Genomic DNA, 24,148 nt, shown 5'->3' on the forward strand with positions numbered 1-24,148 from the left:
TGACGAAACCGGGAGCGAGGTTTGGTTTGGCACGGTGCGCACGCGGCTGCTGCAGGTCTGGTATATAAACGGAGCGCAGGCCAGGGCCATGGACAATCTGCTGCTGGTGACTGCTTGGCGGACAACAAACCGACAACTAGCGTTTAAATCAGCAACTTCTTGAGTTATAAAGGCTGTATATTATTTCTCCCTCTGTCAGATCGAATACCAAAAACCAGCGGCGATGAACAGCCATTTTACCGGGACCGGGAAGCAGCTGGTGACAGATTTCTACTATAATAACGGTTTCAGTGAGCTGAGCCTCGAGACCAAGAAGACCACGGTACAACAGCGGAAACAGCATGAGGCGTCCGGTAAAGATGCTGAGGATGAGTCCCGGTTACCGGCACTCGAAGCAGCGTACAGCAGCATCTTGCGGGGGCTCGGTGAGGACACGGACCGGCAGGGGCTCCTGAGGACGCCTCTAAGAGCCGCCAAGGCAATGCAGTTCCTTACCAAGGGATACCACGAGGACGTGTACGGTAAGACCCGGTGGGGACTCGGTATTTGGTCGATTAATAGTTGGGGGGAAATATGCTAAAAGAAAAGGGCACATCGAACTTGAATATCAGTACCCTGTTTTTTGCCATCCATTTCAAAAGCCTATGCAAAAGCATGTTTTTGATGCAGAAACAAAATAATAATACATTTATCAAAGATGAGCAGCAGGAGAGTGCCAAACGTAGGATAGAGAGAGAATAGAGAGCTAGGAACACATTCCTTCCGACACTGTAAATTGTAAAATAAAAAAAATAAAAAAACATTTGTTGAAACCAAATATATGATTCGTGGCCAACTGTTATTTGATTATTAACAAATCTATAGTTCAGCTGCCTATTTCTTTAAACACTCAATTTACTTTTCCCCTTTGGTTAAACCTAATAAATACAAACTTTTTTATTTATATATATATATATACAGTTGAAGTCGGAAGTTTACATACACTTACGTTGGAGTCATTAAAACTAGTTTTTCAACCACTCCACACATTTCTTGTTAACAAACTATAGTTTTGGCAAGTCGGTTAGGACATCTACTTTGTGCATGTCACAATACATTTGTCCAACAATTGTTTACAGACAGATTATTTCACATACAATTCCAGTGGGTCAGAAGTTTACATACACTAAGTTGACTGTGCCTTTAAACAGCTTGGAAAATTCCCGAAAATTATGTCATTGCTTCAGAAGCTTCTGATAGGCTAATTGACATCATTTGAGTCAATTGGAGGTGTACCTGTGGAGGTATTTCAAGGCCTACCTTCAAACTCCGTGCCTCTTTGCTTGACATCATGGGAAAATCAAAAGAAATCAGCCAATACCTCAGAAAAAAATGGAAACCTCCACAAGTCTTGTTTATCCTTGGGAGCAACGTTCATCTGTACAAACAATAGTACGCAAGTATAAACACCATGGGACCACGCAGCCGTCTCCTAGAGATGAATGTACTTTGGTGCGAAAAGTGCAAATAAATCCCAGAACAACCGCAAAGGACCATGTGAAGATGCTGGAGGAAACGGGTACAAAAGTATCTATATCCACTGTAAAACGAGTCCTATATCGACATAACCTGAAAGGCAGCTCAGCAAGGAAGAAGCCACTGCTCCAAAACCGCCATAAAAAAAGCCATACTATTGTTTGCAACTGCATTTTGGAGAAATGTCCTATGGTCTGATGAAACTAAAATAAAACTGTTTGGCCATGATGACCATCGTTATGTTTGGAGGGAAAAGGGGGGTGCTTGCAAGCCGAAGAACACCATCCCAACCATGAAGCACGGGGGTGGCAGTATCATGTTGTGGGGGTGCTTTGCTGCAGAAGGGACTGGTGCACTTCACAAAATAGATGGCATCATGAGCAAGGAAAATTATGTTGATATATTGAAGCAACATCTCAAGACATCAGTCAAGAAGTTAAAGCTTGGTCGCAAATGGGTCTTCCAAATGGACAATGACCCCAAACATACTTAAAAGGTTGTGGCAAAATGGCTTAAGGACAACAATGTCAAGGTATTGGAGTGGCCGTCACAAAGCCCTGACCTCAATACTTTAGAAAATGTGTGGGCAGAACTGAAAAAGCGTGTGTGAGCAAGCAGGTCTACAAACCTGACTCAGTTACACCAGCTCTGTCAGGAGGAATGGGCTAAAATTCACCCAACTTATTGTGGAAGGCTACCTGAAACGTTTGACCCAAGTTAAACAATTTAAAGGCAATCCTACCAAATACTAATTGAGTGTATGTAAACTTCTGACCCACTGGGATGTGATGAAAGAAATAAAAGCCGAAATAAATCATTCTCTCTACTATTATTCTGACATTTCACATTCTTAAAATAAAGTGGTAATCCTAACTGACCTTAGACAGGGAATGTTTACTTGGCTTGAATGTCAGGAATTGTGAAACTGAGTTTAAATGTGTTTGGCTAAGGTGTATGTGAACTTCTGACTTCAACTGTATATACACAACCGTGGGTCTAATGCTGATTGGTTAAAACCACATTCCAGCCTGTGTCTATTCCGCAAGTTAACACACATTGCCTATTTACTCTGACTGAGCAAACCACTGTCTCATCAACCCGCTATAAAAAAACATTTAGAAATGATCTCACATTTCTTTTAGACTAATATTTAGATTTCAACAGCGGAGATTTGTATAAACATTGCTGTCTGTCTTTCCGACATTTGCCACATTGTTTCAATATTAAAATGTGATCTCCAGCATTCCCATAGTAATGAACGTGTCGGGGGGGAGACAGACAGGCAGGCATCGTTTCTCAGCCAGTCGAAATCATGAATCGCCTGGCATCAATTTTATGGATATATATACATAGAAATGTAAATTGAAAAAAGGAAGTGCAGCTAGTTTGCTGTCTTTCCAGCTTCAGTTTGAAGTGATCGTGTTGTTGGCTAGCTCCTCTGAACAACAGTATCCTGATGAGAAAGCACATTTTCTATGCCAGGTGAAATCGTGCCTCATTAGCTCATTGTTATGGACGTTTCCAAATAAATGTCTCTAGAAAATAGCTTGTGCAAATGCAGCTATTCTGGCTGCATTTTTTGACATGACTAAATTAGCCGTAATTGGCTAGCTAGCAAGCAAGGGATAAGATTGCTGCCAGCCAGTATAGTAATGCAATATTTAGAACAAGCAACTGGGTCGTGTCCATGGATACAGAACAAAAAGAATGAACGCAGGGTTCAAACGCATTAAGAAGGAGAGAAATTCCACAAATTCACTTTTAACAAGGCACACCTGTTAATTGAAATGCATTACAGGTGACTACCTCATGAAGCTGGTTGAGAGAATGCCAAGAGTGTGTAAAGCTGTCATCAAGGCAAAGGTCCACTTAGAAGAATCTATAATAGATTTTGATTTGTTTAACAATTATTTTGGTTACTATGTGATTCCATATGTGTTATTTCATAGTTTTGATGTCTTCACTATTATTCTACGATGTAGAAAAGTAAAAATAAAGAAAAACCCTTGAATGAGTAGGCATGTCCACATTTTGACTGGTACTGTATATATACACACACCAAGAAATGTCAATAGAAAACAGGTAAAACTAAGCGAAACTCAGCTAGTTTGCTGTCTTTCCAGCTTCACTTTGAAGTGATTGTGTGAGCTGTGTGAGCTGTGTTTTTTGTCTACTCTGAACAACAATGTCTGGTCGAGAGAGCACATTTTCTATGCCAGGCGAAATAGCGCATCATTAGCTTATTGTTGTGGATATATCCAAATAAATGTCCCTAGAAAACAGCTTAAACAAACGCAAATGCAGCTACTTTTCTGTAATTTTGGCTGCACTGTTTGACGAGACTAAGTTAGCCATAGTTGGCTGGCTAGCAAGCAAGGGATAAGAACATTGCCAGCCAGTATGGCAATGCAACATTTAGAACGAACGACTAGGTCGCGTCCATAGATGTAGAACAAAAAAAAACAGGCAACCGAATCGACAGAACGAACGACTAGCCGGTTTGGGACTATATCTTGTGGAAGGATGTAATAGTATGAATAAATAAAACATTTTTTAAAGTAATTAAAATATGTCAATAATTATTTGAATATGTTGGTAACCCGTTGTATAAAAGTGATAATGCCCTCAAGTCGGTGTTTGGAAGATATATTGATTGGCTGGCCCTGGCCCTCGACAACACCTGTGCCAATATTTCCTCCAAACACCGGTTTCTCGAGCATTATCACTTAAATATACATACAAACCATTTTTTTGTATATTGTACCAAGTTGATTTTTCGCTTTGGAATCACCTATACAAATGTATTTAATTGGGTAATAAGCAATTCAACAATTTCCTGTTAATCAAGATATTACCTTAGATTAACACTTTCTTTACATAAGACATTCACATTAACTGGCTACAATATCGTAACCAAATGGTGACCACCTCATTAATGAGCGATGGCAGTACTTAGGCAGATATCAGTGCTAGTAGTGAACATATAAAGTAGTCAATAAAAAAAAAAAAAACACATTACCTTGAATGACATTTACTCTCACGGGTGGACTAAAATAACAAACCAAAAGCCAGGCCCACAATAGGCCACGCCTTCAAATCTTCTGATAGGCTGCCATCGCTAGATTGCACCCACCATCATGCAATGCAAATGTGTATGAGGTGTTGAAAGCAATTTAGAAGCTTTCATATCATTAAAAAATCACATTGATCTGTCAAATTCGTTATTTGATTTCTGACAAATTGAATAGAATAGGTTTAATGAACCAAAGCGTAATTTTGGATGGTACCAATCAGAAAAAGCACTTCAGCTGAACGAAAGTGCTATCCCACTTTTTACAGTGTTTATGTTTCTCTCAAATCTTGAACAATATATTTTTGGATCCAAATTACATAATTTAATTGGACTCAACAGCTATATGCCTAATGTGTTATTTATCTCTGGCGTTATCAGGCAGTTGCGTGGGTTAATCGAAACACAACTTTTAGTTATGGGTTAACACGATTACCCCATTTTGCAATTCTCATAAAGACAGATGTTGCTGTTAGCGCTAAAGCCGGTGACTCGTGCTTGTCGGTCCTGGCTGTAGGAGCTCGCCAAGCACGCGTGCGTCGTCTTTATCCGCGCGTGGTGTGGTTATATAATCTGACAATTTTTTCCAAACACCACTCTAACCTGTAATCTAAGAATGTGGTGTGTGTGTTGGTGTTATGTCATTGATAAGTATTTTCGTTCACTATGATTCTTAGACACCCCTGGTCTAAGTCTTTCCCCACCTCCAACCACCTGTTGGACCAGAGGTTGAACAATACTGATAGACTTTTATAACAATTTGATTAACTTTCTCTCTTTCTCGCTCTCTCTACAGACATCCTGAATGATGCCATATTTGACGAGGACCATGACGAGATAGTGATAGTAAAAGACATTGAAATGTTCTCTCTTTGTGAACACCACCTTGTACCCTTTTTTGGCAGGGTAAGACTGGGGCTCGAAAGACAGAAAGTGGGGTGGGGAGTGGCTGACAGAGAATAGCAGAGCAAAGAATGGTAGAGAGAGAGAGTGTGTGTTCTGTTGGAAAGAGAGTATGGGGGGGTTATTGGGTTCTTTGTCCTGGATAGGGAGCAATGGAACACACACTCACATGTGTGCGTACACACACACACACACACACACAGTGAGTTGGCTTAGCACACAGTAGCTTTGATGCCAGTCTGGTGTTGTGTGTAGAGTTTACAAACAGTATGAAGATGCTGTATGTGTGTTGAGCAGGTCACATGTGAAACTCTGCTCTGTTTGTTTGAACTCTGACCTGTATTTCTACTCTGTTGCATTGACCCAGGTACATATCGGATACCTGCCAAATAAGAAGGTGGTCGGGCTTAGCAAGCTGGCTAGGTGAGTGTACAGTACAAACACACACACACACACAACTGACACACAGTCCATATGTAGTGTGTGTATTGGAGAAGCTGGTTGGCTCATGACAGGGGCAGGGAATGGTCGGGCTACCCGAGTGTGTGTGTGTGTTAGTGCTGGGTAGCTGAGTTCTTCTGTTATTTCAGTTCTTTGACCTGGAGGCTTAGACTGTAAGCCCTACTGCTAATATCCTGTCTCACCCCAGACACATACATACACACACACACACACACACACACACACACACACACACACACACACACACACACACACACACACACACACACACACACAGAGAGACAATACCCAGACCTAGCCGCTCCCAGACCATGAGAAAATCCCTCCAGACCAGTGGGAATCATTCTTCTATTATCACAGGCTCTCTCTGTCTCTCCCTTGTCCTCCCTCCCTGTCTCTATTTCTCTCCTCATACTTTATAGGCCTTCAACCCTTTTGTATATTTCACTCCAAACATGCACATTGATCAGATCTTGCCTAACAATTTCAGATAATGTTTTGGCAGGTAGTGAATGATTGACAGGTTGATAGAATGATTGACAGATTGTGTATCGGGTCATCTCTCTATTTATTAAGACATTAATCATTATCAAACCTGATCACTAATTAGCTATATGTTTGATGGTCTTCTACTGTATTATATTATTGTTCTGTGTGTGTGTGTGTGTGTGCGTCAGTGGAGGCTGGTGGGAGGGGGTATAGGAGAACAAGCTCTGTGTAATGGCTGGAATAGAATAAATGTAAACGGGATCAAACATATGGAAACCACGTTTTTTTTCTTTCTCCCAGCCATTACACAGAGCACGTCCTCCTATAGCTCATTCTGCCAGCCTCCACTGGTGCGTGTATGTTCTTGCTGTGAAAGTAACTGTTTGTTTGTTGTGTGTGTCTGTAGGATTGTTGAGATGTACAGTCGGAGGCTCCAAGGTAAGAATGGCAGAGGGCTTACTCAAATATACATACACAGTACGTATACTGTAGTTCAAAGGACATATACGTAAACATACTACCATTGAAACATTACTGTAAGAAATATGCAACATTCTGTGCGTGTTCCCCTCCCTAGTCCAGGAGCGTCTGACCAAGCAGATTGCCATGGCGATATCAGAAGCTCTACAGCCAGCCGGTGTGGCTGTGGTTATAGAGGCAGCGTGAGTACTACACACTCTCACCAACTCTGAATGTTTATTAGGTGCTTGAAGTTCCAGACTTATAAATCACATGTTAATCATGAGAGTAAAGCGGGGCATTCTTGTGTTGGCTTGTATATAATGTGTTCCAGGCACATGTGTATGGTGATGCGTGGGGTTCAGAAGATGAACAGTCGAACGGTGACCAGCTGCATGTTGGGGGTGTTCAGAGAAGATCCAAAGACTCGAGAAGAGTTCCTACGACTCACCAAGACTGCTTAGCAACCACCTCGGACCCCTGACCTCTAACCCCTGCCCTGACCCTGTAAAGCACATGTTCTAGGGTAGAGTTCCTAAGACTACTCCACACACCTCACAGAAGCCTTATATAGACACAAGGCAATGCAAGCTCTCAAACCTGTGTGTGTGTGTGTGTGTGTGAATTTCTGTCAGAGTGAGCGGCTATAATTATGGTGCCTTCAGCTCACCTCAGCTAGAAAACCTGACCGTCTTAAAACATGATCTCTACTGTATAGAAAGGTGTATATAAACACTAGTTATAAGCACTAGATATGACTAGTTAAGACTGAGATTTGTGGTGATACTGGGAGCAGGAAAATGCCCTACCTCTTACCTTTTTAAATGCAACTCATGAACCAGGTTTCCATTCAACCTTTTTATGTGAGTAAAGTACGTCGGATAAAAAAAATGTCACAACAGACCTGATGGAAATAGCAAATTTGTCGGTAAACTTCCCAAATGTCGACTAAACAAAATACGCTAGACAAGGTGGGATCTTTTTGTGGCTGTAAAAATAGTTATGTGAGGAATTGCGGTGGGAAATGCCTTTATGCACAAATATTGATATTATAACCATCTTATCGAAAGTCAATTTGGAGTCACGCAATATGTTGTGTGGTACTCCCACTACAACTCAGGAAATCATGCAGTTTATTAGGCTACAGATAAAATAAGTAATGAAATTCACTCCTTTATATTAAATATCAAGTCTTATTCTTGTGATATGATGATCAGTGCTTGGCTGTCAAGACCAGAGTGGGCACATACCGGATATAACCGATCAGTTTTGTGACAAAAGCATCAGCAGAGTTGAAAATGCAATGGAAACCCATTTAACTTGGTTTTTTTTACTTGTATATTTAACCGCAAAAGTTATTTTTATGTGCACTACGTCATCATGCACAGCCTTTTATCCGCAACAAGTCAATTTGATGGAAATACATCTCTGGTGGGAAAATTTGCATATTGTTTATATGCAGATTTTTGAATATTCACATGAAAATCTGTCACCGATTGGGTGGAACCTAGTTACTGTCATCAAGTTGCACTTTTTTAGGACCTCTCTTCTTATTTTACCTACAGAATGTAGAAACGAGACGTTTTCACATATGTATGGTGCTGGAGACTTGTATTTTTTATTTTACTTAACATTGACTTCCTGTCAAAAGAAAGGTTAAGACCGAGATCTCTTTTCCAAATGAGCCCTGTTCAGCACAATACACATTAAAATACAATAAACACATTAAACTACACAATTAAATACATGTTATTATACACAAAAAGCAAAACACAATCATAAAAAAGACATTCTTCAGTAAAATGGTTCCGGAACAACCATCTGAAATGCTCTAGAGGTATCAATTCAAAGTTTGAAGTGGATCGTATGTAGATCATTCCACACTTAAGGTGCAAGGAAATTAAAGGCTGATTTATCTAACTCTAAAAGCCAAAGGAATCACCAGAGTTAACCAACCCTGTGATTGGGTTTGATAACCTTTCATTTATAGACATAATGACTGAAGTTGAAAAGTGGTGGAATGTCCCTTTTTAAAGGGACAATCTGCAGTCACTACATACATTTTTGGACTTATAAATTAATTATTTATACTCATTGATTCTTTAGGAACATAACTTATATGCCTAATGAGCTTAATTCAACTGTTACACCCAATCAGAACCCAACATCTATGCTTGTTTTACTCCAATGTTTGTAAATATAAACAAACACTGTATAGCCTCAAAACAACCTCTTAAGGATCGGTCCCTTTTTTTTCAATTTTCGCCTAAAATGACATACCCAAATCTAACTGCCTGTAGCTCAGGCCCTGAAGCAAGGATATGCATATTCTTGGTACCATTTGAAAGAAAACACTTTGAAGTTTGTGGAAATGTGAAAGGAATGTAGGAGAATATAACACATTAGATCTGGTAAAAGATAATACAAAGAAAAAAACCTAGTTTTTTTTTTTGTACCATCATCTTTGAAATGCAAGCGAAAGGCCATAGTGTAATATTACAGCCCAGGTGCAATTTAGATTTTTTTTGGCCAGTAGATGGCAGCAGTGTATGTGCAAAGTTTTAGACTGAGCCAATGAACCATTGATTTCTGTTCAAAATTTTGTGTCAAGATTGCCCAAATGTGCCTAATTTGTTTATTAATAACTTTTCATGTTCAAAACTGTGCACTCTCCTCAAACAATAGCATGGTATTCTTTCACCATAATAGCTACTGTAAATTGGACAGTGCAGTTAGATTACCAAGAATTTAAGCTTTCTGCCAATATCAGATATGTCTATGCCCTTGGAAATTTTCTTGTTACTTACAACCTCATGCTAATCGCAATAGCCTACGTTAGCTCAACCGTCCCGCAGGGGACCCACCAATCCTGAAGAACTTTATAATTGTGATATCGTGGATGGTCAGTCCTTGCATACATAGCTCGGTCTATACATTTTAGAGCGGTTTGATTTATCCAGCCCCATCCCTGATCTTTTTACCGAAAGTAATTTTTCCAACAGCAGATTAGCCTGTTAAGACTCCATAATGTTTCATCTGTATGTGGTACAAAGGAACATATTTGTAACTAACATTTGTAAAAAATAAATGTATATTTCAGCACTGGTCAGCAAAAGCATCTCTACAGTTTATAAGCCAACTCGTGTTCTATATCTATATTTCCTAGTATGTGTCTAACAATGTTTTCCTCTGTCTATGTTGCCATTTGTTTTCATGACTCATCATTATGTCGTGTTCTCTCAATTAAACTAGATCACCACAATGGAGTGGCTCTTTGTTTCTGTGTAATGGGCTGGGTGTGTGTTTGCTGGGGTAGAGCCTGAGGGGAGACGGTGCCTTTAAATGTCAGTGGGCAGCTGCAATGACTCAGCCAACCTCTGTTCTCCTGCCGCGTTCACATGCTAGTCAGAACTCTGACATTTCAGACTTGCTAACTGGTTGTAGTTGTACACGTGCCACGTTCAACCAGTTAGCAAGTCGAACATTTCAGAGTTTCCAAGTTCCGACTAGCACATGAACACGGCATCTAACCCGACCCTGGGTCACACAGGAAGTTACAGCATGCCGTGTCACATCATGATGATGTCAGAGTTTCTAAACCAATCACTGTAGCATGTACAGGTGACCGAGCGACACAGAGAACAGGGTCGTGACTTGTGTTCAAGCCTATTGAATAAGACCCTGTACACCAAACAGACATTTGTTGGAATGTTTTGGTCTGAGACAAAACAAATGAATAATAATTTCATTGCCATTACATATTTAATATTTTAATGCACTCAAAAACATGACACGTGATATAATTCCCAATGAATTGATAAAAGGAAACTCCTGTATCAGAGCAGGTTTGACACAACCGGAGAGAAACCATCAGTCCAGCTATTAAAACTAAAAGTAGTCTCGGATTTGGTGTGTGGAACAGTACTGGCCACTTATTGCTGCTAAAAGCTGAGGGTTATAGGAGCTGTACAATAGGGAGGGAAACACACACACACACACACACACACACACACGAGATAGAGCTGGAAAGAGTAAGAACCCTTTGACTGTATCTCTGCTATGAGAGTTTTAGACGGGGTCAAAGCAAGCCTGCTACACAATAAAGTGGTCATTTCTCATGCCCACCTTCCTTCCCCTCCTTTTCTTTCTCACTCCCCTTCTTTCTCTGGTTATATTGGTGGCCTGTCAGAAGCCTATCAGACGGAGGTCTGCTTGTAGTTCTTGGTGTCCAGAACCTTCTTCCCACACATGGCACAGATCCCTAAGTGAGAGTGAGAGAAAAAGGGGGAGAGAAGGGAGATTGTGAACATTATTACATCTTCACTGAATGACAATTTGCTTCTTAGAGAGTGTTGTGGAAATATTGAATCAAATATTTCTCAGATACCGGAACTTGTAAATTCAAATAGACTTTATTACAAAGTAACAGAAGCCGAGCAATTCCATGGAACAAGTTAATTTTCTTGTTACATTCAAGCTTTATAGGTTTCCATCTTCAAAATAACACACATGGTCATTCCCCTCTATGTAGATGATTAACTCCCCTTGGCCTTGAGCCACCATTATCTTCCTGTTCCAATAATTGCTTGTTAAAGCCCACATCTGCTCAGTTTAGATTATATTATATTGGTGGCGGCGCCATAGTGTTAATACAAAAAAAGAATACATTTATTGCATATATACTTTCCTAATAAGTGCTTTTCTAATAATACTTGATTAGTACAAACATATGTTCTTATTACAGATACATGGCTTTTGGTGCCTATATTAATTAAGGTACACATTTTCTGCCTCCGTTCTGTTTTTACATATCTAGTGATTAACTCCATGTTGACCCAGTCTGTAGACTCCCATGGATTCTGCTTCCTTTCTGTTTTTATATGTCCAATGGTTAACTCTTTGTTTATCCAGCTCTGTCCATTCACCTGAGCTCAGCCTTTATTCTGCTTACACGTCTATTAATTAATCCTATGTTTTCTCTCTCAATACTTCTGGGAAAACAGTCTAGATACTGGAAAATCAAATATTGTCATGAATTTTCACCTACAAGAGCAACCAAAATGGCAGAAAAGATGGGGTGTGTAGTAGTGATGCGCGGGTCAGCTGTTTGTTCATCCACACCGCTCGACTATATGTGATAAAGTGAAAATCTGAGGTCCGCCCCCGACCCTAATGCGCAAATATAGAAAATGCGCTGTACAGTCAGAGATGCGCTAACTATTTTTTGACAGGGGGTGCAGGTTGTTGTTTTTTACAGCCCAATTTAAATTAGGCACGATTCTGCTTATAATTTCCTACATTTTGGTAGGCTATTTGTTAGTCAACTTGTTTAGATACATGCAGCTTCTCATCTGTAATTACGTGTTGCCCTAGAAGACTAAATAAACCCTTGCTCACCAGAAAATGTCATACATCGATAGAATGAATGCGTCAATCTAGTTTGATTTTTAATGCATCTAGTTGACATTGGTAACGTTCTCTTTCATCTCTGCTTCTCTCCTGCAGCAAAGGCATTTAGGGAACGGGGAGAAAATGCAAAAGCGGTAATGATTTTGTGTGTAAAATTGACAAATGACATCAGTTTGACTGGTTTTAATAGAATTAAAAGCTGTGAAAACAACCCAACATGTTTGTGATAAGATTTCCGTTCAGCTTGGATGCATATTTTATCAGCTTTTACGATGCTGATAAAGATAGCACCTTTACAGGCGGTCCCTAATCGCGCATTCATTCTCTCAAGATGCTGTAAGAAATATATAATAATTCTGCAGGAGTTAATATTATATTAGGCTATGTGAGAGGTTATAGACCTACAGTCAGTGTCCAGATTTCAGTTAGGACTACTATTCCATTTAACCCATCTGAACAGTACAGTTATATTGATGTGCCATATTTGAAGTCCCTGTCGAATTTGTATAGCGCCTCACAATCAACATGTTTCCCAAACATTAGGCTACTGTTCCAGCCCTCCCTTCTCTTTATTTTCAACTCTCCATTTTGCAGCTTTTCTCTTATTGAATTAAACTCCGACATTGTCCTTTTTGCCTCAGTGGATAGCCGTAAATTTTTTCTGCCCAAGTTCCCAAAAGCATTTGGCAGTTGGTGTGTATTTGGCAAGCGTACAGTTAGTGTGTAAGCCTAATTTAGGGCCTAACGCCTGATAAATATAATTAGAATAAAAACCTCAATATAGCCTATAGATATGAATTGTACAAGAAGCATACATTTATGGATTTTTAAAGCATTGTTTTCTCTTTATACATCCCACCCTATACATCCCATATTTTATGACCCAAAACATTTACATTTAAGTCATTTAGCAGACGCTCTTATCCAGAGCGACTTAAACCTGCTTGACCCGCACGTATAACCCTGGGGCCTGCAGGTTATGAGTCAACCCGCGCATCACTAGTGTGTAGGCAGATATAGTACCTTTCTTGTAGGCACAGCCCTGGCAGTAGTGAGATCCTGATTGGTGAACAGAGCTCTTGCAGATTCGGCAGATGCCAAAGCACGACTTGCCTGATTTTCCTGGCTTCCCATAAGGATCAAACCTGTTGACAGAATCATATTATCGTAACATAACCATAATCTGACCATATACAACATCAACAACAACTGTCTTACCTAGCCTTCTTAGATGTCAGAGCCTTGTTCTCATTCAGCTTCCGCCCACCACTCTCTAAAAACATAATACATTTACATTTAAGTCATTTAGCAGACGCTCTTACCCAGAGCGACGTACAAATTGGAAAGTTCATACATATTCATCCTATATAGTATAATACAGTATACTATTGTGAATACATAGTTTTGAATAGTTTGATACTATGTGCAATACACAATTCTGTATCTATAATACGAGTCCTATATCTACCTGTGGTGTTCCTTGCTCCGTCCTTCCAGGTGTCTGGAGTTATCACCCTGCCCAGCTTCTTCTCACCTGAGATAGAAAGAGAAGCGATAGAGGCCCAGGGTGAAGAAAGAGAGGAAGAAAAGTTCAGAAATAGGAGTAGATGTTGAAAGGAGATGGGGAGAGACGAGAGATAGGAATTCATTGTTAGCTACAGGACTCACACAAACACTTCTCGTTCGTGTCTGTGATATATAATAGGGCATGTTAACTAGGTAACGTTAGACTAAACAACAAAACAAGCCTTCTGCAACACAACAGTTACCTGATATAAACAAAATTAGACAGCTAGCCAGTTAACGTTAGTTATCTTCTTATAACTTCTAATTATCCAGAACTTACTTACAATTGTCGCAAACCATAGTTTCCTCGTTTTGTACAATACTTTTGGCTAACACCACTAATAAACTGGACCTAAATGTGTAGCTAGTCAGTTATAAACTTCCTGTTTCCGTTTTCAACGTCTGGGACCTCAGAACCTGATTGGTTGGTCTCGCAGGAGTGGTAAACCGTTATTGGTTGCCAAATATGTCAGTCAATGTAAGCGTCTGACCTTGCGCTGGTTCATGTTTACGGAAGGGAGTCTGATGAATGACCACGACATTATCGATGTGAAATATTGAAAAACAGCTACGTAGGCCTATAGTTAACTTGTCTAATTTAGAATAGTAAACTACTGTATTATGTCGAAGGATACAGCTAGCTAGGCTACAAAGGCAGTAGCTAGCTAGATAGCAAAAAAACGTAAACTTGACTCAACGTCATATCTCAGTACGAGGAAGGGGTCTCAAGGTAGGCTATTCAGACTATCCACCCGACTGGAGCTGCAGTAGTTGGTTTTGTGCAACAAAAAAATAGCTGATGGGTTATTGCTAGGGGTTTTAGTGCTTCAGACTATTATGATAATGATTAACAATGCATCCAGCCTGGTCTGGCATATTTGTATATTTTAGTCATTTAGCAGACGCTCTTATCCAAAGCGACTTACAGAAGCAATTAGGGTTAAGTGCCTTGCTCAAGGGTACATCAACATAATTTTCACCTAGTTGGCTCGATGATTTAAACCAGCAACCTTTCGGTTACTGGCCCAAAGTGCTTAAGCGTTAGACTACCTGAGTGTCTGTGTCTGCTAACCATGCCTTTATAGCACAGTCAGGTGGTAGTGCACTCGCCCTGTAACTGGGGTTGCTGGTTCAAACCCTGCTACGGCTTTTCCTCTCAATAACTGCAACATACCATATTTCCAATTTCAGTACAGGTAGTCCTGATCAGACCTCTCTCCAGCACCATGTGGGACGAGGAGATCAGACATATGGCGTCCAGCCACGCCATCATGGCATCGGGGGTGTTTATGGCGACAGTGGTGCCGGCGGTGCTAGTGCCGGGTTTCTCTGTGTATGGAACACACCTGCTGTGGCAGTACTCTGTTGCCGGGGTTGTCGCTGTGGTCAACATCTCCCTGTTCTGGCTGCTGGGGGTCAGCCCCCCTACCAAGAAACACACTATCACCTACAAGGTACACACACAGTCACCTAAAGAAACAGAAACACACACTCACCTACAAGGCATACTCACTATGAAGATATGATCAGTTTTATACGAGAACTGAATGGTATGAGGTGATCATCTCTTTCTCTCCTCCCCCCTCCAGATGTCTAGGTTGGTGCGTTCCTGTCTCTACTTGCTCCTCTCCTGTCTGTTCTTCCACACTGTAGTGGTCCTGTATGGAGCACCGCTACTGGAGTGAGTGTTGTCAAGACAGTGTGTTTCCACCTGCCAATATTGAGTGTGTCAGATTTTGTTGAAAGTCTTTGGAAGTCTTTGTTTCTGAGTCTTTCACTGTGTTTGCGTGTTAGGTCTGCGCTGGAGACGTTCTCTCTGGCGGTGTTGTTGACCAGTCTAACCACTCTGAGGTGTGTGTGTGTCCTCGGGCCCAACGTGCAAGCCTGGATAAGAGTCTTCAGCCGACATGGGTACTACCTCTATCTACGTCTACCTCTGTCTCTCTCTTTCAGTCTCGCATTTCCGTATTCTCTTATTCTCTCTCACATTCTAGTCAAACGCTCTCTCCAACTACTTCTTTATCTTCTCTCTCTCTCTCTCTCTTTCTCTGACAGAGACAGTATGTCTGTACTGTATGTCCACTGGGAGACAGTCTACCACTACGTCACAAGCTTCACAATGTCAATGCTTTGTGTGTAAAATGTGTATATGTATACTTGTGTGATTTGTTTTAGGGCCATGTCGGTGTGGGACACCTCTCTACAGATGGTGGTCGGCTGCAGTGTTGTGGGAGCCTGGCTGGGAGCCTTCCCTATCCCTTTGGACTGGGACCGACCCTGGCAGGTCAGATCACACACACAGAGAAAGGCCATGAGTAGAGCTGACACGATTCCTTACTTTGTATATCAGCAAGCCGTGTTTGTTCTACACAATATATTTATATCATAACGTTGTTCCCTGTAGGTGTGGCCTGTGTCCTGCAGTCTGGGTGGAGTGATTGGTTACCTGACTGGGCTAGTCGTCGCCCCCGCCTGGATACACTGGCACCGGAAAAACCTCACCTACAAGAGCAAGTGATGGACAGGACAGGGAGTGAGTGTGGGTGGATGGGTGGGTGTGAGAGTATGTGTATTGTATTTTTTATTTAACTAGGCAAGTCAGTTAAGAACAAGTTCTTATTTACAATGACGGCCTACCAAAAGGCAAAAGGCCTCCTGCGGGGACGGGGCCTGGGATAATAAAAAAATACAGTATAAATAATCAAATATAATAAATCTAAACACAACACTACATAAAGAGAGACCTAAGACAATACCATAGCAAGGCAGCAACACATGACAACACAACATGGTAGCAACACAACATGGTAGCAGCACAAAACATGGTACAAACATTGGGCACAGTCAACAGCACAAAGGTCAAGAAGGTAGAGACAACAATACATCACACAAAGCAGCCACAACTGTCAGTAAGAGTGTCCATGATTGAGTTTTTGAATGAAGAGATTGAGATAAAACTGTCCAGTTTGAGTGTTTGTTGCAGCTCGTTCCAGTCGCTCGCTTCAGGGAACTGAAACGAACTGGCCGAATGGTAAAGAACATCTAGCCGCTCGAGAGCACCCTTACCGGTCTATCTATAAATTAGGTCTCTGTAATCTAGCATGGGTAGGATGGTCATCTGAATCAGGGTTAGTTTGGCAGCTGGGGTGAAAGAGGAGTGATTACGATAGAGGAAACCAAGTCTAGATTTAACTTTAGATGTGCTGAGAGATGGACAGTGCACCGTCTATCCATTCTCCCAAGTACTATGTATGTGTAGTGTATGTATGTGTAGTGTATGTGTATTGTATGTATGTGCATTGTATATTGGGGTGAAAGAGGAGTGATATTGTATGTGTGTATTGTGTATGTATGTGTGTATTGCATATATGTGCATGCTTGTTATGTCACTACTCCAGGCTGCTGTTAAATTATCCCAGTAGTAATCCTGCTGTATTCCTTTGGTATCTGAATATTTATTGGGCTGTTGGTGGACAGGCCCTTTCCTGTAAAATATGATGTTGCCATGTAAAGATATTCCAGATTTCCTCTTTTTTGACAAATAAAGTCTTAGTTTCTTTTTATTCCTCTGATTGTTTTTCCCTATAGGCTTCTAATAGGGGTTTTACAGACAGAAACCACAGAGCTGTACCGCCACAGCTGTGCATTTCACACACACACACACACACACACTGCCACTATACCATGAAGTCCAAGGAACTGGCCGTAGATTTCTGAGATAGAAATTGTTTCATACCCTTCCCCAGATATATGCCTCATCACAATTCTAGAATGTTGAAGGTTTCCAAGAGCACAGTGTTCTCCATCATTGGGAAATGGAATGGCCCAACCAAAGCTCAGACTTGAATCACATTGAAAATCTGTGGAAAGATTGCTGTTCACCACCACTCCCCAGCTAACTTAAGAGTTTGAGAAATTCTGCCGATACAGATTGCTGCCAAAGGTGCTTCTATGATTTGTTTAGCATAGCAACGTTGAATGAATGTAATTATTATAATTAACGACTTGGTCAAAACATAAGAAATTAACTAATGACCAGCCCGCTTGGGTAGCAACTTCAGAACGCAAAAATCAATTTACTAATTTAAAATGTTTGGAAAACAGGACCTCCGATTTGACACACTGAACTCTATCTGAGAAGTAGTTGGTGAACCAGGCAAGGTAGTCATTAAAAAAAACTTTTTTATCTTAATTTGGTTTGGTTTTTAACCTTATGGTCCACTTAGGAGCCTACAACAAGTCACAGTAAAACATGAACATTTTTAACCATAACATTTGAAAAAAATTGTTGTATACAATCTACATTAACAATCTAAATGGACCAAAAAGAGACAATAGAAAAAACTGTCAATGGCAATGTGAGAAAATTATGGTAACTAGTCTGGCCCTAATTCAGGTTAATAGTTTTTTATGTAAGCCAGGGCAGGATCAGCCAGCGGCGGTTTCCCGCATGCGCGATTCATTTGCAGTCTGGACGCGGAGGGGTGAACATCTGCTCTGACTGCAACCTGGGAGGGACTGCTGCACGAGGACTGGGGCCCACGGCAGCACCCGCTGCTCGTTGAGAAGAGTAAGAACAATACGTGCTTTCACGTCAGAGTCTCCAATAACACTAGAAAAAGTCCCTAGATTTGTCGCTAGTCACTTTTTTGAAAATGTGTCGGTAGAGGAGTCTGAATACTCGCTAAATATAGCGACAAAGTCGCTAAGTTGGCAACACTGATTGAGTCTGCCGATAAGAATAAGGTGATTGACAGAGTCGAAAGCCTTGGCCAGGTCGATGAAGACTGCTGCACAGTACTGTCTTTTATCGATGGCGGTTATGATATCGTTTAGGACCTTGAGCGTGGCTGAGGTTCACCCATGACCAGCTCGGAAACCAGATTGCATAGCGGAGAAGGTACGGTGGGATTCGAAATGGTCGGTGATCTGTTTGTTAACTTGGCTTTCGAAGACTTTAGAAAGGCAGGGCAGGATGGATATAGGTCTGTAACAGTTTGGGTCTAGAGTGTCTCCCCCTTTGAAGAGGAGGATGACCGTGGCAGCTTTACAATCTTTAGGGATCTCAGAAGATACGAAAGAGAGATTGAACAGGCTAGTAATAGGGGTCGCAACAATTTTGGCGGATAATTTTAGAAAGAGAGGGTCCATATTTTCTAGCCCAGCTGATTTGTAGGGATCCAGATTTTGCAGCTCTTTCAGAACATCAGCTATATGGATTCGGGTGAGTCGGCAAGTTGCTGGGGGGGTGCAGAGCTGTTGGCCGGGGTAGGTGTAGCCAGGTGGAAAGCATGGCCAGCCGTAGAAAAATGCTTATTGAAATTCTCAATTATCATAGATTTATCGGTGGTGACAGTGTTTCCTAGCCACAGTGCAGTGGGCAGCTGGGAGGAGGTGCTCTTATTCTCCATGGACTTTACAGTGTCCCAAAACTTTTTGGAATTAGTGCTACAGGATGCAAATATCTGTTTGAAAAAGCTAGCCTTTGCTTTCCTAACTGACTGTGTATATTGGTTCCAGACTTCTCTGAAAAGTTGCATATCGCGCGGGCTATTCGATGCTAACGCCACAGGATGTTTTTGTGCTGGTCAAAGGCAGTCAAGTCTGGAGTGAACCAAGGGCTATATCTGTTCTTAGTTCTACATTTTTTGAATGGTGCATGCTTATTTAAGATGGTGAGGAAAGCACTTTTAAAGAACAACCAGGCATCCTCTACTGACGGGATGAGGACAATGTCCTTCCAGGATACCCGGGCCAGGTCGATTAAAAAGACCTGCTCACTGAAGTGTTTTAGGGAGCGTTTGACAGTGATGAGTGGTGGTCGTTTGACCGCGGACCCATTACGGACGCAGGCAATGAGGCAGTGATCGCTGAGATCCTGGTTGAAGACAGCAGAGGTGTATGTAGAGGGCAAGTTGGTCAAGATGATATCTATGAGGGTGCCCATGTTTACGGATTTAGGGTTGTACCTGGTAGGTTCCTTGATAATTTGTGTGAGATTGAGGGCATCTAGCTTAGATTGTAGGACGGCCGGGGTGTTAAGCATGTCCCAGTTTAGGTCACCTAACAGTACGAACTCTGAAGATAGATAGGGGGAAATCAATTCACATATGGTGTCCAGGGCATAGCTGTGGGCTGAGGGGGGTCTATAACAAGCGGGAACAGTGAGGGACTTATTTACGGAAAGTAGAAGTAGAAGCTCTGTTTGGGCACAGACCTGGATAGTATGACAGAACTCTGCAGCCTATCTCTGCAGTAGATTGCAACTCTGCCCTCTCTAGCAGTTCTATCTTGATGGAAAATGTTGTAGTTGGGGATGGAAATTTCAGAATTTTTGGTGGCCTTCCTAAGCCAGGATTCAGACATGGCTAGGACATCAGGGTTGGCGGAGTGTGCTAAAGCAGTGAATAAAACAAACTTAGGGAGGACGCTTCTGATGTTAACATGCATGAAACCAAGGCTTTTACGGTTACAGAAGTCAACAAATGAGAGCGCATGGGGAATAGGTGTAGTACTGGGGGCTACAGGTTAACCTCTACATCACCGGCGCCAGCAGTTTTACAGGCGCCCAACCAATTGTGCTATTATGTGTTTTTTTTCACGTTATTTGTGACTTATTTTGTACATAATGTTTCTGCAACCATATCTTACGTCAGAAAAGAGCTTCTGGATATCAGGACAGCGATCACTCACCTCGGATTAGACAAAGATTTTTTCTACAACAAAGACGACGCACAAGACATTCTCCAAACACCCCATAGGACAGACATCCCCGGTATTTGCAAGAGGAAGTGACGCAGGTACAGAGGACAAAGAGCCAGATGCCTGGTCAGGACCCGGCGAAGGCAACTGGGAAAGCTGCCGTTACCGTCAATACTACTCGCCAACGTGTAATCATTGGACAATAAATTAGACGAGGTACGATCACGAATATCCTACCAACGGGACATCAAAAATTGTAATATCCTATATTTCACGGAATCGTGGCTGAATGACGACATGGATATTCAGCTAGCGGGATATACGCTGCACCGGCAAGATAGCACAGCACACTCCGGTAAGACGAGGGGGGGCGGTCTGTGCATATTTGTAAATAACACCTGGTGCACGAAATCTAAGGAAGTCTCTAGATTTTGCTCGTCTGAAGTAGAGTATATTGTGATAAATTACAGGCCACACTACTTGCCTAGAGAGTTTTCAGCTATACTTTTCGTGGCTGTTAATTTACCACCACAGACAGATGCTGGCACTAAGACCGCACTCAGTCAGCTGTATAAGGAAATAAGAAAACAGGAAACCACTCACCCAGAGGCGGCGCTCCTAGTGGCCGGAGACTTTATTGCAGTGAAACTTAAATCAGTTCTACCAAATTTCTATCAACATGGTAACTGTGCAACCAGAGGGAAAAAAATTCTAGATCACCTGTACTCCACACACAGAGACGCGTACAAAGCTCTCCCTCGCCCTCCATTTGGTAAATCCGACCACAACTCTATCCTCCTGATTCCTGCTTACAAGCAAAAATTAAAGCAGGAAGCACCAGTGACTCAGTATATAAAAAAGTGGTCAGATGAAGCAGATGCTAAACTACAGGACTATTTTGCTAACACTGACTGGAACATGTTCCGGGATTCTTCCGATGGCATGGAGGAGTACACCACATCAGTCACTGGCTTTATCAATAAGTGCATTGAGGACGTCATCCCCACAGTGACTGTACGTACATACTCCAACCAGAAGCCGTGGATTACAGGCAACATTCGCACTGAGCTAAAGGGTAGAGCTGCCGCTTTCAAGGTGCGGGACTCTAACCCGGAAGCTTACAAGAAATCCTGCTATGCCCTGCGACGAACCATCAAACAGGCAAAGCGTCAATACAGGGCTAAGATTGAATCATACTACACCGGCTCCGACGCTCATCTTATGTGGCAGGGCTTGCAAACTATTACAGACTACAAAGGGAAGCACAGCTGTGAGCTGCCCAGTGACACGAGCCTACCAGACAAGCTAAATCACTTCTATGCTCGCTTTGAGGCAAGCAACACTGATGCTGTTCCGGATGACTGTGTGATCACGCTCTCCGTAGCCGACGTGAGTAAGACCTTTAAACAGGTCAACATACACAAGGCCGCGGGGCCAGACGGATTACCAGGACGTGTGCTCCGGGCATGTGCTGACCAACTGGCAGGTGTCTTCACTGACATTTTCAACATGTCCCTGATTGAGTCTGTAATACCAACATGTTTCAAGCAGACCACCATAGTCCCTGTGCCCAAGAACACAAAGGCAACCTGCCTAAATCACTACAGACCCGTAGCACTCACGTCCGTAGCCATGAAGTGCTTTGAAAGGTTGGTAATGGCTCACATCAACACCATTATCCCAGAAACCCTAGACCCACTCCAATTTGCATACCGCGCCAACAGATCCACAGATGATGCAATCTCTATTGCACTCCACACTGCCCTTTCCCACCTGGACAAAAGGAACACTTATGTGAGAATGCTATTCATTGACTAGAGCTCAGCGTTTAACACCATAGTACCCTCAAAGCTCATCACTAAGCTAAGGATCCTGGGACTAAACACCTCCCTCTGCAACTGGATCCTGGACTTCCTGACAGCCGCAACACATCTGCCACGCTGATCCACAACACTGGAGCTCCACAGGGGTGCGTGCTCAGTCCCCTCCTGTACTCCCTGTTCACCCACGACTGCATGACCAGGCACGACTCCAACACCATCATTAAGTTTGCAGACAACACAACAGTGGTAGGCCTGATCACAGACAACGATGAGACAGCTTATAGGGAGGAGATCAAAGACCTGGCCGTGTGGTGCCAGAATAACAACCTATCCCTCAACGTAGCCAAGACAAAGGGGATGATTGTGGACTACAGGAAAAGGAGGACCGAGCACGCCCCCATTCTCATCGATGGGGCTGTAGTGGAGCAGGTTGAGAGCTTTAAGTTCCACAGTGTCCACATCAACAACAAACTAAAATGGTCCAAACACACCAAGACAGTCGTGAAGAGGGCATGACAAAGCCTATTCCCCCTCAGGAAACTAAAAAGATTTGGCATGGGTCCTGAGATCCTCAAAAGGTTCTACAGCTGCAACATCGAGAGCGTCCTGACTGGTTGCATCACTGACTGGTACGGCAATTGCTCGGCCTCTGACCACAAGGCACTACAGAGGGTAGTGCGTACGGCCCAGTACATCACAGGGGCTAAGCTGCCTGCCATCCAGGACCTCTACACCAGGCGGTGTCAGAGGAAGGCCCCAAAAATTGTCAAAGACTCCAGCCACCCCAGTCATAGACTGTTCTCTCTAATACTGCATGGCAAGCGGTACCGGAGTGCCAAGTCTAGGACAAAAAGGCTTCTCAACAGTTTTTACCCCCAGCCTATAGACTCCTGAACAGGTAATCAAATGGCTACCCGGACTATTTGCATTGTGTGCCCCCCCCCCCCCCCCAACCCCCCAAACGCTCTTTTTACGCTGCTGCTACTCTCTGTTTATCATATATGTATAGTCACTTTAACTATACATCATGTACATACTACCTCAATTGGGCCGACCAACCAGTGCTCCCGCACATTGGTAACTGGGCTATCTGCATTGTGTCCCGCCCCCACCACCCGCCAACCTCTCTTTTACGCTACTGCTACTCTCTGTTCATCATATATGCATAGTCACTTTAACCATATCTTCATGTACATACTACCTCATCAGCCTAACTAACCGGTGTCGTATGTAGCTCGCTACTTTTATAGCCTCGCTACTGTATATAGCCTGTCTTTTTACTGTTGTTTTATTTCTTTACTTACCTATTGTTCACCTCACACCTTTTTTGCACAATTGGTAAGTAAGCATTTCATGTAAGGTACCCCTGTTATACTCGGCGCACGTGGCAAATAAACTTTGATTTGATTTGATAAGGTATGGCTAAAGGCAATAAGAACTGGTCGTCTAGTGCGTTGGGAACAGAGAATAAAAGGAGCAGATTTCTGGCATGGTAGAATAGATTCAGGGCATAGTGTGACAGACAAGGGTATGGTAGGATGTGAGTACAGTGGAGGTAAACCTAGGCATTGAGTGACGATGAGAGAGGTTGTGTCTCTGGAGGCACCAGTTAAGCCAGGTGAGGTCCGCATGTGTGGGGGGGTGGGACAAAAGAGCTATCTTGAGCTCAGGCATGTTGAGTGGGACTGAAATAGAACAATAAGAACTAACCGAAACAGCAGTAGACAAGGCATATTGACATTAGAGAGAG

At 42.3% G+C, this 24,148-nt stretch overlaps 3 protein-coding genes across 4 annotated transcripts; 2 read left to right on the plus strand and 1 right to left on the minus strand.

Moving 5' to 3' along the window:
• On the plus strand, positions 1-7,895 carry gch2 (GTP cyclohydrolase 2). Its single transcript, XM_023993159.2, has 6 exons — positions 1-521; positions 5,382-5,491; positions 5,856-5,911; positions 6,846-6,877; positions 7,017-7,101; positions 7,233-7,895. Exons 1-6 carry the CDS (start codon positions 224-226, stop codon positions 7,360-7,362), a joined length of 711 nt encoding a protein of 236 aa, XP_023848927.1. The 5' UTR covers positions 1-223; the 3' UTR covers positions 7,363-7,895.
• A 2,986-nt stretch (positions 7,896-10,881) lies between these two features.
• LOC111967796 (cysteine-rich PDZ-binding protein) lies at positions 10,882-14,270 on the minus strand. Its single transcript, XM_023993163.3, has 5 exons — positions 14,158-14,270; positions 13,776-13,841; positions 13,526-13,580; positions 13,331-13,452; positions 10,882-11,159 (listed from the first exon to the last, which is right to left on the minus strand). The coding sequence occupies exons 1-5, from the start codon at positions 14,171-14,173 to the stop codon at positions 11,095-11,097; spliced, it is 324 nt and encodes a 107-aa protein (XP_023848931.1). The 5' UTR covers positions 14,174-14,270; the 3' UTR covers positions 10,882-11,094.
• A 72-nt stretch (positions 14,271-14,342) lies between these two features.
• On the plus strand, positions 14,343-16,413 carry pigf (phosphatidylinositol glycan anchor biosynthesis, class F). 2 transcript variants are annotated; one of them, XM_023993160.3, is made up of 6 exons: positions 14,343-14,603; positions 15,065-15,327; positions 15,463-15,554; positions 15,668-15,784; positions 16,049-16,157; positions 16,278-16,413. In XM_023993160.3, the coding sequence occupies exons 2-6, from the start codon at positions 15,100-15,102 to the stop codon at positions 16,389-16,391; spliced, it is 660 nt and encodes a 219-aa protein (XP_023848928.1). In that variant the 5' UTR covers positions 14,343-14,603; positions 15,065-15,099; the 3' UTR covers positions 16,392-16,413. The 2 variants fall into 2 exon arrangements, with proteins under 2 accessions (XP_023848928.1, XP_023848929.1); XM_023993161.3 differs by having other exon boundaries at positions 14,520-14,603; positions 15,070-15,327.
• The last annotated feature ends 7,735 nt before the right edge of the window (positions 16,414-24,148 follow it).

Source organism: Salvelinus sp. IW2-2015, linkage group LG8, assembly GCF_002910315.2.
Source record: "Salvelinus sp. IW2-2015 linkage group LG8, ASM291031v2, whole genome shotgun sequence".
Lineage (NCBI taxonomy): Eukaryota > Metazoa > Chordata > Actinopteri > Salmoniformes > Salmonidae > Salvelinus > Salvelinus sp. IW2-2015.